The 18,042-nt window shown below is 43.5% G+C and overlaps 1 protein-coding gene and 1 pseudogene across 1 annotated transcript; both read right to left on the minus strand.

Moving 5' to 3' along the window:
* Positions 1–2,885: 2,885 nt before the first annotated feature.
* LOC109562631 (interferon tau-1) lies at positions 2,886–3,473 on the minus strand. The gene has a single exon (XM_019965657.2). The coding sequence runs from the start codon at positions 3,471–3,473 to the stop codon at positions 2,886–2,888; it is 588 nt and encodes a 195-aa protein (XP_019821216.2).
* A 12,640-nt stretch (positions 3,474–16,113) lies between these two features.
* On the minus strand, positions 16,114–16,660 carry LOC139184513 (interferon omega-1-like; annotated as a pseudogene).
* Between the last annotated feature and the right edge of the window lie 1,382 nt (positions 16,661–18,042).

An 18,042-nucleotide genomic window follows, 5' to 3' on the forward strand; every position in this document is an offset into this window, starting at 1 on the left:
TCCAGGAAAGGTCCTCCTTGAGCTCTTGTAACAAGGACATTCATTCCCAAAAATATTCATCTCAAGAAAAACAATAACCACTTATTTAACAGTTTCTTAAAAGCCTAGAACTTTCCCTCAAACTTGTAAGTGGTAGGTTTGCACTGTCAGGGCTTCCCTTGTGGCTCAGACAGTAAAGAATCTGCCTCCAATGTGGGAGACCCAGGTTTGATCCCTGGGTGGGGAAGGTTCCCTGGAGAAGGAAATGGCAATCCACTCCAGTATTCTGCCTGGAGAATCCCATGGACAGAGGAGCCTGGTGGGCTGTGGTTCATGGGGTGGCAAAGAGTTGGCACGACTGAGTGACTATGCTTTGCACTCTTAAGGGAAAATCGGTGGCCAGAACCACAAACAGGAAAGAGCTGTATGAATGGCTGGTGCAGGGGAAGGACCAGTGAATCTGGGGAGCATACTGGGAATTGCCACACTGTGAGGAAGTACTGGCATACTTTGTTTTATCCCATTTCCCAGTAATTGCATTTTTTATACATTGAAGGTTTCTGACAACCCCGTGTCAAGCAAGTCTATCAATGCCACTTTCAACAGCCCTTGCACACTCACTGTCTTTGTGCCACACTGCAGTAATTCTCAGGATAGTTCAAATGTTCACCAACAAAACAATTTGAAGGTCCAGTTGATCACTGGCGAAATTTAGCAATAAAGTATTTTTTAAATTAAGGTATATATGTATGGTCAGGCCACTCAGGATGACTGTTCTCTTACTCTCTGTACATCCCCTGCCCCACCAGTACACCCTATGCACATGACTGGCTTTTCTCTGTACCTGTCCCAGGCCCCAAATTTGATCTTTTTTATCAAAGGGGTAGTGAGGAGCGTGTCCCTCTACTGCTTTCCATGATAACTAATGAGCCCACCTGATCTCACCCCTAGGACCAGCACTCTCCTCACCCACGTGCCTCTCCCTCTTTCCCCATTCCCCACTTCCCCACCCTCTACTCCCCACCCCTCCATTGCTCTCAGAATGAAGCCTGTCACCATGTATTAGTACTTCCCACCCCCAGTGCACCACTCATGGTGGGGTTGTTGCTCCAGGACCTTGCTTCAGACATGTGAGCGCCTCCCATCCATTAAAGTATCCCTGTCTCTGTTCTTGACGGGAGATTCTTTCTTTGGTCTCGAAGCTGGGCAAATATAGCTCTTGTAAGCCTGCAGGGTACAACCCAACAATTGGTGACAGGCAGGATTGGGAGAAACTCCTGTGAGTGCCAAGATAAAGGATGGGGGGATGGAAAGTTATTGGGGGCATCCACTAGCATGTGGGGCCCAAAAGTTGCTGGATGATCCTGAGGTGGCTGTCCACTAACCGAGGGGGCCCAAAAGTTGCTGGCTGTAATCCCCAAGCTGTAGGGTACTCCTGAGGTGGCCATCCACTACCATATGGTGCCCAAGAATTGCAGAGGGAATCCCAGCAGCAGCAGGGAAATCCCTGGGTGGCTGTCCACTAGGACATGCAGCCTTTCAGGGGCTGTCCTTGTTGAATGGGGGCTGCCCAGAGATCTGGAGAACAATGGCCTCTGCTAGCTCTGCTACTGTTTCAAAGTGAGCCTTTTGTAATTGGTTAAGCCAGCTTTCTGGAAGGAATTGGTGTTTCTCTTGTGCCTTTGCCATGTAAATGATCTACCTGGGCTCTCTGGAACTAATCATCTGTGATTTTTAAGAGTAAGGAGAAAAAAGTGCTTTTAGGTAAACTATAGGTATAATTATGTTTAGGTAACATCTATCTAAGAACGTTACCCTGGATTTTGGTAACTTGAAACTAAGTTAAGAGAACTCATTGCCTTTCTGTGCCATGTGCCTCATTGTGTTGCACTCTTTGGGAACCCATGGGCTACAGCCCTCCAGGCTCCTCTGGCCATGGGGATCCTCCAGACAAGAATACTGGAGTGGGTTGCTTAACCCTCCTCCAGGGGATCTTGCCAACCCAGGTCTCCGGCATTGCACGCAGATTCTTTACCAACTGAACCACCAGGGAAGCCCAAGAATACTTGAGTGGTTAGATAGCCCATCCCTTCTAAAAGGGATCTTCCTGAACCAGGAATCGAACAGGGGTCTTCAGTTCTGCAGGCGCATTCTTTACTAGCTGAGTTACCAGGGAAGCCCTGAGGCAGTTTAGAAAGATATATAATATTATTTGTCTTTTCAGCATCATTTGGACCTAAAACCTCCTGTGTGAGGACATTCTTTTCCTTTACTTCTCTTTGCAGTCCTTAGTATAATTGAAATAAAATAATACTGTTTTTATGTCCTCTTCTCTGAAAGACTGAGAGTTTCCATGCAGTAGGAACTACATTTGCTTTATTCACTTGTATTCCTTGGTGAGAATTACACAGTCTGTCACGTAGGTACTCAATGTATATGCATAATATGAATGGAATGAATGAATAAACAAATGTAACCACCCATTCTTTAATAAAGTTTTAATAATAATAATAATAATAAAGTTTTTGAGTAAAGAAACTCATTTTCTTTGATTTAATAAATAGAACAAAGGACAAATTTAATAACACAAAATGGTAAACATGTTTTAGAAATTTTAATAGATGTACAAATGAAATGTAACTTTACAAATTTCCTAATATTTTAAGTATGTTAGATGCAAGAAGGAATACATAAATCAACAACAGATAACATCAGGGCAGGCATCACTTAAGGACTCATGCCCCTACAGCTGAGTACTTTTATATCTACTTGCTTATTACTGCTGACAAAGTATCAGTTAAAGTAATTCAATGATTTCGGTGGCTGAAGCAGAAATCAGAGTCTTCTGAAATGAACACAGGTGAGTGTACGAAGGTGATGTGGCATCTTAGTCAGCGAGAGTCATCTCAAAGTGAGTTCAGATCTCCACCCATCTTTCTTAACCTTTTTTGCAAGGTGGTTGATGAAGAGAGGGCTCTCATCATCTCCACTCTGATGATTTCCCAGGCGCAGTCACTGTATTCTTTTTCTTTCAGGTAGACATGGATACCCTGGAAGTACTTCTTCACAGTCAGAATGGGGCCCATCCTTCCCATGTCAGAGTCTTTCTCTCCCATCACTGGGCCCAGGCAGGCGTCCAGGTCCTCCAGCTGCTGTTGGAGCCCAGTGCAGAGCTGCTCCAGGAGGGTGGTGTTCCAGGCAGCAGACGAGTGCTCTGTGTAGAAGAGGTTGAGGCACTGCTGGAGCATCTCATGGAGCACAGAGATAGCCTGATCCTTCTGGAGCTGGTTGCCCTCCACCATCTCCTGAGGAAGACCAAAGTCTTTTCTGTCCTGCAGACAGGGATGAGGAGAGAGTCTGTTCATTCGGGCCAGGAGCCTGAGGTTTTCCCTGGCACCTAGCATGTGGTCCTCAGACAGGTAACAACCCAGAGATCGTCCCGGGCCGTAGCTGACCAGCACCAGGGCCATCAGTAGAGAGAGCACGAAGGCCATGGGGAAGATGTGGCTGCTGCTGGGCTGGCTGAGATGGGGTCTGGGTGAACCTTCAGGTAGGTTCTCTGATGATGATCGTTCTAAGCAAGGCTTTTAAATAGGGAAGACGGTACTCATTATCCGAAAATTTCTCTCTCACTTCCTGTTTGTGTTTTCAGTTAGATATTTTCTGTTTGACCTAGGAAATGTAGTCAATCTAAACTCTTAATTTTTACAGTAGAAATTTAATTTTCCCAATAAAATTTGGGTTTGTCAATGTAAATGTATATCAATTAAATGAGAAACTAAATAAAGGCTGAAGTTATGTAAGTATGCAAAGACTTATAGATGTGTACATAGTTATTATGTACAAATTTAGGTATAATATATATAAACATTCCTTTTGTTTATCTTATGTCAGGAATATAATTTTCCGTTGATTCTTAACTGCATTTTTCCCTCCTTATCTTACACATAGGAATGCAGAGTCACTCAGGCCATATTGATGTTTGTATTTTCTTTTCTGTCTCACAGAGGATAAGCTTGTAATTAAGGGTGAATGAACTACTCAGTTGTTTCTGTTCTTTTGAGAACATTCATTCAGGTTCCTGAGATTACATTTCACTGTGGCCACAAGATCACGAGAGGGGAGTATTTCCCGCCATATCAGTAAACCAGGATGACACAGTCATCAAGAGTTTCCAGCCCTCCAGGGCGCTCAGGGAGGGGGAATACACCTGTGGGCTCAGTTCAGTTCAGTCTCTCAGTTGTGTCCCAATTTTGTGACCCCATGAATTGCAGCATATTAGGCCTCCTTGTCCATCACCAACTCCCAGAGTTCACCCAACCTCACGTGCATCAAGTCGGTGATGCCATCCAGCCATCTCATCCTCTGTTGTCCCCTTTTCCTCCTGCTCCCAATCCCTCCCAGCATCAGAGTCTTTTCCAGTGAGTCAACTCTTCACATGTGGTGGCCAAAGTATTGGAGTTTCAGCTTTGGTATCAGTCCTTCCAAAGAACACCCAAGACTGATCTCCTTTAGGATGGACTTGGATCTCCTTGTAGTCCAAGAAACTCTCAAGAGTCTTCTCCAACGCCGCAGTTCAAAAGCATCAATTCTTTGGCGCTCAGCTTTCTTCACAATCCAACACTCAAATCCATACATGACCACAGGAAAAACCATAGCCTTGACTAGACGGACTTTTATTGGCCAAGTAATGTCTCTGCTTTTTACTATGCTATCTGGGTTGGTCATAACTTTCCTTCCAAGGAGTAAGCGTCTTTTAATTTCATGGCTGCAATCACCATCTGCAGTGATTTTGGAGCCCCAAAAAATAAAGTCTGACACTGTTTCCCCATCTATTTCCCATGAAGTGATGGGACCAGATGCCATGATCTTCGTTTTCTGAATGTTGAGCTTTAAGCCAACGTTTTCACTCTCCTCTTCACTTTCATCAAGAGGCTTTTTAGTTCCTCTTCACTTTCTGCCATAAGGGTTGGTGTCATCTGCATATCTGAGGTTATTGATATTTCTCCCAGGATTCTTGAATCCAGCTTGTGCTTCTTCCAGCCCAGCATTTCTCACGCTGTCCTCTGCATATAAGATAAATAAGCAGGGTGACAACATACAGCCTTGATGTACTCCTTTTCCTATTTGGAACCAGTCTGTTGTTCCATGTCCAGTTCTAACTGTTGCTTCCTGACCTGCATATAGGTTTCTAAAGAGGCAGTTCAGGTGGTCTAGTTTTCCCATCTCTTTCAGAATATTCTAGAGTTTATTGTGATCCACACAGTCAAAGGCTTTGTCATAGTCAATAAAGCAGAAATAGATTGTTTTTCTGGAACTCTCTTCCTTTTTCCATGATGGGAATTTGATTGTTGGCCATTTGATCTCTGGTTCCTCTGCCTTTTCAACAGCTACCAAATTGCAGCTACTCCCTAAGGTGAGCCCAAGGCAACTCAGGAAGTGAAAAAATGCAAGATGCAAGAAAATGCAAGGAAAGGTGCCCCAGGAGAGCTGAGATTGAGGAAAGGAATGTTTTCAGTGAGCCCAGACACTTGCCTCTTCCCATACAAAGGAAAAGTGCTAAATTCCTTAACTTGAGATAGCTGGTTTTCTTTAATTCGCAAAACTACTTTGATGTTCAGACTACCTCCCCTTTCTTGCAAACTCCTATATAACCTGACTCTTCCCCTCTCCTCCTTGGAGCAATCTCTCAGGGTGAATTGATATACTGCCTGCCGAATTCCCATCAAATAAAGCATAACTTTCAACTTTTAGGTTGTCATTATTTCTTTATGTTTTTTATATTAACTTATTTATTTTAATTGGAGGCTACTTACTTTACAATATTGTAGTGGGTTTTGCCATACACTGACATGAATCACCCATGGGCGTACATGTGTCCCCCATCCTGAACACCCCTCCTGCCACCCTCCCTGTCCCATTCCCTCAGTGTGGTCCCAGCGCACCAACCCTGAGCGCCGTGTCACATTCATAACACCAGGACTGGCGATCTACGTCACATACGGTATATTACATATTTCAATGCTATTCTCTCAAATCATCCCACCCTCACCTTCTCACACGGAGTCCAAAATTCTGTTCCTTGCATCTATGTCTCTTTTGCTGTTTTTTTCTGACTTACTTCACTGTGTATAATAGGCTCCAGATCAACAGTCAGGAACAATATACAAGACATGACGGTTTCTTTCAACCTGCTTTTTATGGTAGATCTATTGGAGAAGAAAATGGCAACCCACTCTAGTATTCTTGCCTAGAAAAGCCCATGTACAGAGGAACGTAGTAGGCTACAGTCCTTGGAGTTGCAAAGAGTCGGACATGACTGAGAGACTTCACTTTCACTTTTATAGTCTTGCACTGGCTGTGCCAATATCCCCACCAGGAACCCTGCTTCTTTTCTGGTGCATGTAGGTGTGAAGATTCTAATTCCAAGGTAATTAATTGTCTTTCCAGCACCACCTCACTCACAAGGTGGTTATCACCTCTAGTAGCACTTTTCCTCTGGAATGACAGTGTCCTCAACCAAACTCTCTGGGCCTCACCCATGAGGGCAGGCTAACTGCATCCTGAGAACTTCAGAATTCTACTGTGGAGGGACTTGTCTCTTTGTTTGCAAAATCATTCATCTTCCAGCATCCCCACCCTCTCCCATGCAGTGTTTGTGTGAAGGAGGGGAGTTCTCAGTGATGACCTCCTCTTCTCCTGATCCATGTCCCCAGGTATCAAGTGTCAGCAGCCCTCAAATGCTGAGAGATAAAGTGCGGAGAGCTAAGTACGTGGAGGCATTGTCCAATGGAAATTGTTACACCTTTGGTAGACAATTTTTATTTGGCCACTACAGCTTTTATCGTTCAAGTCTTTTACTTAAAGTGTTCAAGATTTGTTTTGCTCAGAATTTCTGCGTCGGGTATAGGGAATTCAGTGATGATGTAATGTAATATCAAAAGCTTCTGTCACAGAAATCAGTGCACTTCGGTTGTTCATTCAGTCTACATCTTTCTGTTGGGCTGTCTTGTTGATCCATCTCTGTCTCATGCTCAGAATGCAGAGCAGTGAGGCCCAGGCTGTGTCAGGGAGACATAGCCTTGTTTCTATACTTATTCTTGATGTTTTGTTTTAAATTTAAAGAACAGCAAAAAAAATTTAAGAACTTATTTTCTGCATATTGATTTACTGGCCAGTTTGTCTCTCTCCTGCTGTGTTCCTTTACATTTCATCCTAGGGTTAATGAAAAAGGAAGGAAAAGAATGGCAGAGGGCGTCACCATATTTTCTGTGATTTTTAAGATGAGAGATTTTTTGTTTCTCATGTCAACTTTCCTGAAAGACAAAACTTGATGGCTGTTTGTGGACAAAAATAAAACAAATATAACTTTGAAGTCCATGAAAGAGAATATAGACAAATGCCTCTTTTGCTGACGCTATGGCAAAGTGTAAGTTAAATCTAAAGAAGGTCAACCAAAAAATGGAAGGAATCATAATATTTGAAAGTTGTCCAACAGTCTCAAAGACAGCCATGTGCACGTGCTAAGTTGCTTCTGTCACGTCTGTCTGCCCATGGGATTCTCCAGGCAAGAATACTGGAGTGGGTTACCATTTCCTCTTCCAGGGAATCTTCCTGACCCAGGCATCACACCCTGGTCTTTATGTCTCCTGGTTTGGCAGGCAGGTTCTTTACCACTGGTGTCACTTGGGAAGCCTCCACAAAGATGGCCAGGTGAGACCAAAAATTGTACATGTAGTCGTGCCCCCAAAAGGGGCCCCAAATGCTGAAGGAAGAAGAAAAGGAACAAAACTTCTTTCACATATGAATTAGAGAGCCCTCTCATTTGTCAGTTGGAGAGAAGCAATGTAAAGACAAGTCTGTAAATTGAGGCAGAGATTTGATAGATCTAGGCTAAACTGAAGCCCTTCCCCACTGTCTAAGCAAAGGCACACACACACACATGCACGCACACACACGCACATACACATCGTGGTTAATTCCTGAATTACAATTAGATTTCTTTAATAGTTCTCAATTCTGCCTAAATAGACACATCCCAGGCTATTGGTTGGCAACAGTTGTGTTCTCTGAAATCCCTTTATTTGTGTCTGTGTTCTCTCTTACTCCCGAGGATAATGGAAGGGATGCAAGAGCAGTTATTATTCAAAGGGAATAGTAAACTTAAAGCAAGGCTTTCAATAGGGAAGACAGTACTCATTTTCAGAAGTTTTCTGAAAATGTTTTCTCACGTCCATTTTGTGTTTTCATTTAGACATTTTCTATTTGACCCAGAAAATGTAATGAATCTATAGTTTTAATTTTTACAATAGAAGTTCAGTTTTCCCCTTAAACCTTGTATTTGTCACTCCAAATGGATACCATATACATGAGAAATTAAATAAAGGCTGACATTATCTAGGTATGTAAAGACTTACACACATGTACATACTTATGTACATGTTTTAAAATATGTAAAGATTCCTTTTCTTTGTGTCAGGAACAAAATTTTTCCTTGACTCTGAACTGCATTTTTTCTCTCCTTACCTTGTACATAGGAGGTCAGAGTCCCTCAGCCCCTATAGGTTTCTGTATTTTGTTTTCTGTTTTAATCAGAGCAGAAGCTTGTGAGTATTAGTGCATGAGCTAATCGGGTGTTTCTGTTCTTTTGAGAACATTCATTCAGGTTCCTGAGGTTTCATTTCACGGGACCACAGGTCATGAGGAATGGGGTGTTTCCCACCATATCAGTAAACCAGGATGACACAGTCATCAGAGTTTCCAGCCGCACTGGCAACCCACTCCAGTACTCTTGCCTGGAAAATCCCAGGGATGGAGGAGCCTGGTGGGCTGCAGCCCATGGGGTCGCTAGGAGTCGGACACGACTGAGCGATGTCACTTTCACCTTTCACTTTCATGCCTTGGAGATGGAAATGGCAACCCACTTCAGTGTTCCTGCCTGGAGAATCCCAGGGACGGAGGAGCCTGGTGGGCTGCTGTCTATGGGGTCACACAGAGTCAGACACGACTAAAGCGACTTAGCATGGTGCTCAGGAAGGAGGAATATACCCCTGGTCTGACAGCTATCAGATTGGAGCCACTCCCTAAGATGAACCCAAGGGAACTCAGGATGTGAAAAATGGAAGGCTCATGGCCCCAGGATAGGTGAGATGCATGAACAGAATGATTTCAGTGAACTCAGACTCTTGCACCTTCACATACAGAGCAAAGTGCTAATTTCTTACCTTGAGATATCTGGTTTTCTCTACTTCACAAAAATACCTTTGAGGTTCAAGCTACCTGCCCATTCTTGCAAACTTCTATATAACCTGGCCTCTACCCCCAATTCCTTGGAGCACTTCTCTCTGGGTGACTTGAAATACTGTCCCCTGAATTCCTACCAAATAAAACGTAACTCTCAACTTTTAGGTTGTGACTTTTTTCTTCAAGTTGACAGTCAGGAATAATATACTAGACATCTCTGTTTCTTTCCACCTTTTTTTTTATGGTAGATCTATAGTCCTCTACAGACTGTGCCACTACCCCCACCAGGAATCCTGGTTCTTTCTAGTGCACTTAAATGTGAAGATTCTAAACAAAGATAATTGTATTTCCAACACTGCCTCACTCACAAGGTATAGTTTTCACCTCTAATAGCACTTTTCATCTGGAATGACAGTGTCCTCAGCCCAAACTTTCTGGGATCACTCATGTGAGCAGGCTTAACACATCCTGAACTTCAGAATTCTACTGTGGAGGGGGCTTGTCTCTTTGTTTGCAAAATCATTCATTTTCCAGGGTCCCTACTCTCTCCCTAGAGTGTTCCTGTGAAGGACCCGAGTTCTCAGTGATGACCTCTTCTGACCTGTGTCCCCAGGTATCAAGGGTCAGCAGCCCTCCGATACTGAGAGATAAAGTGTGTTTCTGTCTATGTAGGTGGAGGCATGATCCAATTGCCATAGTTACACCTTTAGTAGACAATTTTTATTTTGCCACTACAGCTTTTATCGCTCAACTCTTTTACTTAAAGTGTTGAACATTTGTTTATCTCAGAATTTCTGAGTTGGCTATAGGGAATTCAGTGATGGTGTTATGTATTAATAGAAGCATAAAAGTGATGGAAAAAAGTGACCTTTACTTGTTCATGCGGTACATCCATCTGTTGGGCTGACTTGTCTATCCATCTCTGTCTCATGCTCAGAATGCAGAGCCATGAGGCCCAGGCTGTGTCAGGGAGAAATAGCTTTGTTTCTTTACAAACTCATGATGTTTCATATTAAATTTAAATAACAACAAAAGATTTAGGACTTATATTTTACATAGTGATTTGCTGGTCGGTGTTTGCTTCTCTCCTCCTGGGTTGCATTCCATTTCATCCTCGGGTTAATACAAAGGGAAATAAAAGAATGGCAGAGGGGCTTCACCTCATTTTCTGTGATCTTGAAGACTTGAGATATTTTGTTTCTCCTTTCAACTTACTTAGAAAGCAAAACGATAGTTGTTTGTGGAGAAAATAAAACATTTGTATATCTGAACATAAAGCATATGTATATCTGTCATGGAAGTGAAAAAAGATAAGTGACTTTTCAGCTGACAAAATAGCAACATGTAAGTTAAATCTAAAAAAGCTCAGCCAAACAGTGGAAGAATCATAGGATTTGAAGGATGTTAAGCAGTCACAAGACAGGCATCTGTGCGTGCTGAGTTACTTCAGTCATGTCTGACTCTTTGAGACCCAGTGGACAGCCTCCCCCGTCCATGGGATTCTTCATGCAAGAGTACTGGAGTGGGTTGCCATTTCCTCCTCCAGAGGATCTTCATGACCCAGGGATCAAACCCAGGTCTCTTATGTCTCTTGCAGTGGCAGGTGAGTTCTTTAGCACCAGTGCCACCTGGGGAGCCCCCACAAAGACAGCCAGATGAGTCCAAAAATTATCCACGTAGTCTTGCCCGAAAATTGTCCCCAGAGTGTTGAAGAAAGAAAAAAAAAAAAAAAGAACAAAAGTTACTTAACATACAGGAGAAGGAAATGACAATCCGCTCCAGTTTTCTTGTCTGAAGAATTCCATGAAAGGAAGAGCTTAGCGGGTACAGTCCTTTTCGGTTCAGTCACTCAGTCGTGTCTGACTCACTGCGACCCCATGGACTGCAGCACGCCAGGCCTCCCTGTCCATCACCAACTCCAAGAATTGACTCAAACTCATGTCCATGGAATCGGTGATGCCATCCAACTATCTCATCCTCTGTCATCCCCTTCTCCTCCTGCCTTCAATCTTTCCCAGCATCAGGATCTTTTCCAAGGAGTCAGTTCTTCGCATCAGGTGGCCAAAGTATTGGAGTTTCAGCTTCAGCATCAGTCCTTCCAATGAATATTCAGGATTGATTTCTTTAGGTTAAACTGGCTGAATCTCCTTGCAGTCCAAGGGACTCTCAAGAGTTTTCTCCAATAGCCCAGTTCAAAAGCATCAATTCTTTGGCACTCAGCTTTCTTTATGGTCTAACTATCACATCCATACTTGACCTCTGGAAAAACCATAGCCTTGACTAGACAGACTTTTGTTGCCAAAGTAATGTCCCTGCTGTTTGAAATGCTGTCTAGGTTGGTCATAAGTGACGAAATGTGGTCCACTGGAGAAGGACTGGCAAACCACCTCAATATTCTTGCCTTGAGAATAAACTTTCCCTTTGTATAGTCCACGGAGTTGCAAGAGAGTCATACTCAAATGAGCAACTGACATGTGTTTCACCTAGAAATTAAAGGTCTCTGAACGTGTCAATTCCCAGGCAGATTGATAGGAAGTCTGGGGTCCCCAAGGACGAGAGAGCGGTTTGGGGCTCTCCAGGTGGAGATAGGGTTCTGGAGTTCTCAAGGAGAAGAAAAGAACAAACTTTTTTTCTACATTGCTGTGTCTTAGTCAATAGAACAGTGTATCTTGCTCTAGGATATGTTTCTCTGTAACTAGAACCTTGTGATTTATCTTAAGATGTATTTTATTGGAGTGGGTCTGGTAAGATCTTTCTATTGTTAGTTCTAATCTCATTATCTTAAAATGTATTTGGTGGGAGTTTGTCTAGTAAGATCTTTAAACTTTGAGACATTCTTTTGATTTATTGTAATAAGCAATTAAAAAAGTATATAGCTCCCTCGCTAAGGCTAGGGAGTGGGGCACTCTCCATCCCCCTTCTGATGTCTATGTCAGAAGCTTTCTCTCTTTTTATACTTTAATGAAACTCTGCTATACAAAAGCTCTTGAGTGATCAGCATGGTCGCTGCTTCCGGAGCTAAATCTTCAGAGATCAGGAATCCTACATTCTTCACCATAAGCTATCAGCTCTCCCATCCCTTAATTGGAGAGAAGCAATGTAAAGATACAGTCTGTAACCTGAAGCAGAGATTTGAGAGATCTAGTCTATATTGAAGCCATTCCCTGCTACTTGATCAGCACACACACACACACACACACACACACACACACACTCACACACTCACACTCTCGCTCTCTCTTCCTGGTTTACTTCCTCAATTACTGTAGTTCATTACCTTACTAGTTCTCAATTCTACCCAAGTAGCTGCACCCCAGGTTATTGGTTGCCAACGATTGTATTTTCTGAAATAGCCTCATTGGTGTCTGTGTTCTCTCTTACTACTGAGTCAAGGTGGAAGGTGGAAGGTGGATGCAAGTGCAGATATTATTCAAAGGGACATTGAGAGTTTTCTCCAGAAGTCAAGCAAAGAACAATGTACTGTTTAGGAATGAGTTAATGCGCCTTCAAACAGGAGCTATTTCCTCTGATTCCCCTTGCATTTCCCTACCTAGAATGCCATGGTGAAGGCTCCAAGGGTGTTAAAGTAGGTAAAGCAAATGATGAATGTGCAACCTTGGCCATATGAGCAGCCTGGAAGCGAGAAACACGTCCTGACCTTTCTCTGCACGCAGCTTCCTTAGGCCAAGACATGTCCTGCCTGCAGCTGGGAGTATTTTCCTCTCTAAAATACGAAAGCTAAGGAAGCAGGCTTTTTCAAGTTATTGGTTCAGTTATTTCCAGAAAAAATAATCTTCCCCTAGTTCTGAAGAAAATGCTAATAAGAAGGCAGACTTCTGCCTAGAAGAGCAAGAAGCCTGTTCTACAGACTTGATCAGTGTCCTAGTCCATCTGGGCCGGTAGGTGGCACGCTTCCCCCGTAATTATTTTTAGTAGCCTCAAGAGGAAAAGGGATCCTGCTTTCTAGTCCATTTTGGCCAAGGCTGTTGTTACAGTATTGTAACAAGGACATTCTCTCATTCCCAAAAGTATTCATCTCAAGAAAAACAATAACCTCTTACATAAGAGTTTCTGAAAAGCCTAGAACTTTGACTCAAACTTTTAAGTGGTGGCTTTGCACTGTCAGGGCTTCCCTTGTGGCTCAGACAGTAAAGAATCTGCCTCCAATGTGGGAGACCCAGGTTTGATCCCTGGGTGGGGAAGATCCCCTGGAGAAGGAAATGGCAATCCACTCCAGTACTCTGCCTGGAGAATCCCATGGACAGAGGAGCCTGGTGGGCTATGGTTCATGCGGTGGCAAAGAGTGGGCACGACTGTGACACTATGCTTTGCACTCTTAAGGGGAAATCGGTAGCCAGAAGCACAAAGAAACAGGAAAGAGCTGTATGAATGGCTGGTGCAGGAGAAGGACCAGTGAATCTGGAGAGCATACTGGGAATTGCCACATTGTGAGGAAGTAGCGGCATCATTTGTTTTATCCCATTTCCCAGATAATTGCATTTTTAACACACTGAAAGTTTGTGACAACCCCGTGTCAGGCAAGTCTATCAATGCCATTTTCAAAAGCCCTTGCACACTCACTGTCTTTGTGCCACACTGCAGTAATTCTCAGGATAGTTCAAACCTTTACCAGCAAAATACTCTGAAGGCCCAGATGATCACTGGTGATTTTTCGCAATAAATTATGTATGGTCAGGCCACTCAGGATGACTGTTTTCTTACTATCTGTACATCCCCTGCCCCACAGTACACCCTATGCACATGACTGGCTTTTCTCTGCACTTGTCCCAGTCCCCAAATTTGATCTCTTTTGTCAAAGGGGTGGTGAGGGACATGTCCCTCTACTGGTTTCCATGATAACTAATGGGCCAAACTGATCTCACCCCTAGGACCAGCACTCTCCTCCCACATGTGCCTCTCCCTCCTTCCCCATTCCCCACTTCCCCACCCTCTACTCCCCACCCCTCCATTGCTCTCAGAATGAAGCCTGTCACCATGTATTAATACTTCCCACCCCCAGTGCACCACACATGGTGGGGTGTTGCTCCAGCACCTTGCTTCATGTCCTGGGGCAGCACATGTAAGTGCCTCCCATCCATTAAACCATCCCTGCCTCTGTTCTTGATGGCAGATTCTTTCTTTGGTCTCAAAGCTGGGCAAACACAGGTCTTGTAAGCCTGCAGGGTACAACCCAACAATCGGTGGCAGCCAGGAGACGGCAGAAACTCCTGTGAGTGCCCAGAGACAGGATGGGGAAAGGAAAGTTATTAGGGGCATCCAGTAGCACGTGGGGCCCAAAAGTTGCTGGGTGATCCTGAGGTGGCTGTCCACTAACCGAGGGGGCCCAAAAGTTGCTGACTGCAATCCCCAAGCTGTAAGGTACTCCTGAGGTGGCCATCCACTACCATACGGTGCCCAAGAATTGCAGGGGGAATCCCAGAAGCAACAGGGAAATCCCTGGGTGGCTGTCCACTAGGATGTGGGGCCTTTGGGTGGCTGTCCTCATTGAATGGGAGCTGCCCAGAGGTCTGGAGAACAATGGCCTCTGCTAGCTCTGCTACTGTATCAAAGTGAGCCTTTTATAATTGGTTAAGCCAGCTTTCTGGAAGGAATTGGTATTTCTCTTGTGCCTTTGCCATGTAAGTGTTCTACCTGGCTCTCTGGAACTTTAATGTTCTCTGATCTCTTAAAGTAAGGGAAAAAAAGAGCTTTTAGGTAAACTTTAGAAATAATTATGTTTTAGGTAACATCTATCTAAAATAGTCTCCCCAGGTTTTGGTAACTTGAAACTAAGTAAAGAGAATTCATTGACTTCTGTACTGTGTGGCTCGTTGTGGCGGCCTCTTTGGGACCTCATGGGCTATAGCCCTCCAGGCTCCTCTGTGCATGGGGATTCTCCAGACTAGAATACTGTAGTGGGTAGCCCAGCCCTCTTCCAGGGGATCATCCCAACCTAAGTCTCCTACATTGCAGGCAGATTCTTTAGCGACTGAACCACCAGGGAAGCCCAAGAATACAGGAGTGGGTAGGTAGCCTATCCCTTCCTCAGGCAATCTTCTGACCCAGGAATTGAACCAGGGTCTCCTGCTCTGCAGGTGGATTCTTTACCAGCTGAGCTATCAGGGAAGCCCTGCAGGCAGCTTAGAAAGATATATAATATTATTTGTCATTCCAGTATCATATGTACCTAATGCTTCCCATGTGAGAACATTCTTTCCTTTACTTCTCTTTGCAGTCTTTAGTATAATTGAAATAAAATAATACTGTTTTTATGTCCTCTTCTCTGTAAGACTGAGAGTTTCCATGCAGTAGGAACTACATTTGCTTTATTCACTTGTATTCCTTGGTGAGAATTACACAGTCTGTCACTTAGGGACTCAATATATATGTATAATATGAATGGAATGACTGAATAAAAAAATGTAACCATGCATTGTTTGATAAAATGTTAAATGGAGGTTTGGATTTAATTTTTGAGTAAAGAAACTCATTTTCTTTCATAAGAATTTAATAAATAGAACAAAGTACCAAATTAATAACATGAAATGGTAAACATGTTTTAGAAATTTTAATATGATGTATAGAGGAATTGTAATTTTAGAAATATTTTAAGTATATTAGGTGCAGGAAGGAATAAGTCAATCAGCAACGATAACATCAGGGCCGGCATGACTTTAGGACTCATGCCCCTACAGCTAAATACTTTTATATCTACTTTTTATTACTACTGACAAAGTATTGGCTAAAGTAATACAATGAATTTGGTGGCTAAAGCAGAAATCAGTCGACTGAAATGAACACAGGTGAGTGTACGAGGGTGATGTTGCATCTTTGTCGGTGAGAGTCATCTCAAGCTGAGTTGAGATCTCCATCCATCTTTCTTAACCTTTTTTACAAGCTGCTTGATGAAGTGAGGGCTCCATCATCTCCACTCTTGACGATTTCCCAGGTGCAGTCACTGTATCTTTCTCTTTCAGGTAGACATGGATTCCGTGGAGGTACCTCTTCAAGGGCAGAGTGAGGCTTATCCTTCCCAGGGCAGAGTAGTCTTCCTGTGCCACCACCTGACCCAGGCAGGCGTCAAGGTCATCCAGTTGCTGTTGGAGTCCAAGCGGAGCTGCTCCAGGAGGGTGGTGTTCCAGGCAGCAGATGAGCACTCTGTGTGGAAGAGGTTGAAGCTCTGCTGGAGCATCTCGTGGAGCACAGAAATGGCCTGGGCCTCCTGGAACTGGTCACCCTCCACCATCTGCTGGGGAAAACCGAAGCCTTTTCTGTCCTACAGACAGGAGTGAGGGGAGAGTCTGCTCATTCGGGCCAGGAGGCTGAGGTTCTGCCTGCCAACAAGCACGTGGTTCTGAGACAGATCACAGCCCAGAGATCCTCCCGGGCTGTAGCTGACCAGCACCAGGGCCATCAGTAGAGAGAGCACGAAATCCATGGGGAAGATGAGGCTGCTGCTCAGCTGGCTGAGATGGCGTCTGGTGCAACCTTGGAGGTAGGGTGTCTGATGATAATCTTTCTAAGCAAGGCTTTTAAGTAGGGAAGACAGTACTCATTGTCTTAAATTTCTGTCTCACTTGCCCTGTGTGTTTTCATTTAGAATATTTTCTATTTGACCTAGAAAATGTAGTCAATCTAAACTCTTAATTTTTATGGTAGAAGGTTAATTTTCCCAATAAAATTTGGATTTGTCAAAGCAAATGTATATCAGTTAAATGAGAAATTAAAGAAAGGCTGAAATTATGTAAGTATGTAAAGACTTATAGAGGTATACATACTTATGTATACATTTAAGTATAATATATATAAACATTCCTTTTGTTCGTGCTATGTCAAAACAAAATTTTTCCTTGATTCTTAAGTGCATTTCCCCCCCTCCCCTTATTTTACTCATAGGAATTCAGAGTCACTCAGGCCATATTGGTTTCTGTAGTTTGTTTTCTGTTTCACAGAGCAGAGGCTTGTAATTAAGAGTGAATGAACTACTCAGTTGTTCTGTTCTTTTGAGAACATTCATTCAGGTTCCTGAGATTACGTTTCACTGGGGCCACAAGATCTTGAGGAGTGGAATATCTCCTGCCATATCAGTAAACTAGGATGACACAGTCCTCAAGAGTTTCCAGCCCTCCAGGGCGCTCAGGAAGGGGGAATACACCTGTGGGCTGACAGCTACCAAATTGCAGCTACTCCCTAAGGTGAGCCCAAGGCAACTCAGGAAGTGAAAAAATGCAAGATGCAAGAAAATGCAAGGAAAGATGCCCCAGAAGAGCTGAGATTCAGGAAAGGAATGTTGTCAGTGAGCCCAGACACTTGCCTCCTCCCATACAAAGGAAAAGTGCTAAATTCCTTAACTTGAGATAGCTGGTTTTCTTTAATTCACAAAACAACTTTGATGTTCAGACTACCTCCCCTTTCTTGCAAACCCCTCTATAACCTGTCTCTTCCCCTCAGCTCCTTGGAGCAATTCCCTCAGGGTGACTTGAGATACTGTCTTCTGAATTCCCACTAAATAAAGCATAACTGTCAACTTTTAGGTTGTCACTATTTCTTTATTTTTTAAATTAACTTATTTAATTGGAAGCTAATTACTTTACAATATTGTAGTGGTTTTTGTCATACATTGACATGAATCACCCATGGATGTACATGTGTCCCCATCCTGAACTCCCCTCCCACCTCCCTCCCTGTCCCATCCCTGAGTGTGGTCCCAGCGCACCAGCCCTGAGCGCTGTGTCCCATTCATTGCACCTGGACTGGTGATCTACTTCACATATGGTAAATTACATATTTCAACGCTATTCTCTCAAATTATCCCACCCT

Source organism: Bos indicus, chromosome 8, assembly GCF_029378745.1.
Source record: "Bos indicus isolate NIAB-ARS_2022 breed Sahiwal x Tharparkar chromosome 8, NIAB-ARS_B.indTharparkar_mat_pri_1.0, whole genome shotgun sequence".
Lineage (NCBI taxonomy): Eukaryota > Metazoa > Chordata > Mammalia > Artiodactyla > Bovidae > Bos > Bos indicus.

Coding starts and splice junctions, on each gene's coding strand:
- LOC109562631 (XM_019965657.2), bottom strand. CDS start 3,473: ATGGCCTTCGTGCTCTCTCTACTGATGGCCCTGGTGCTGGTCAGCTAC.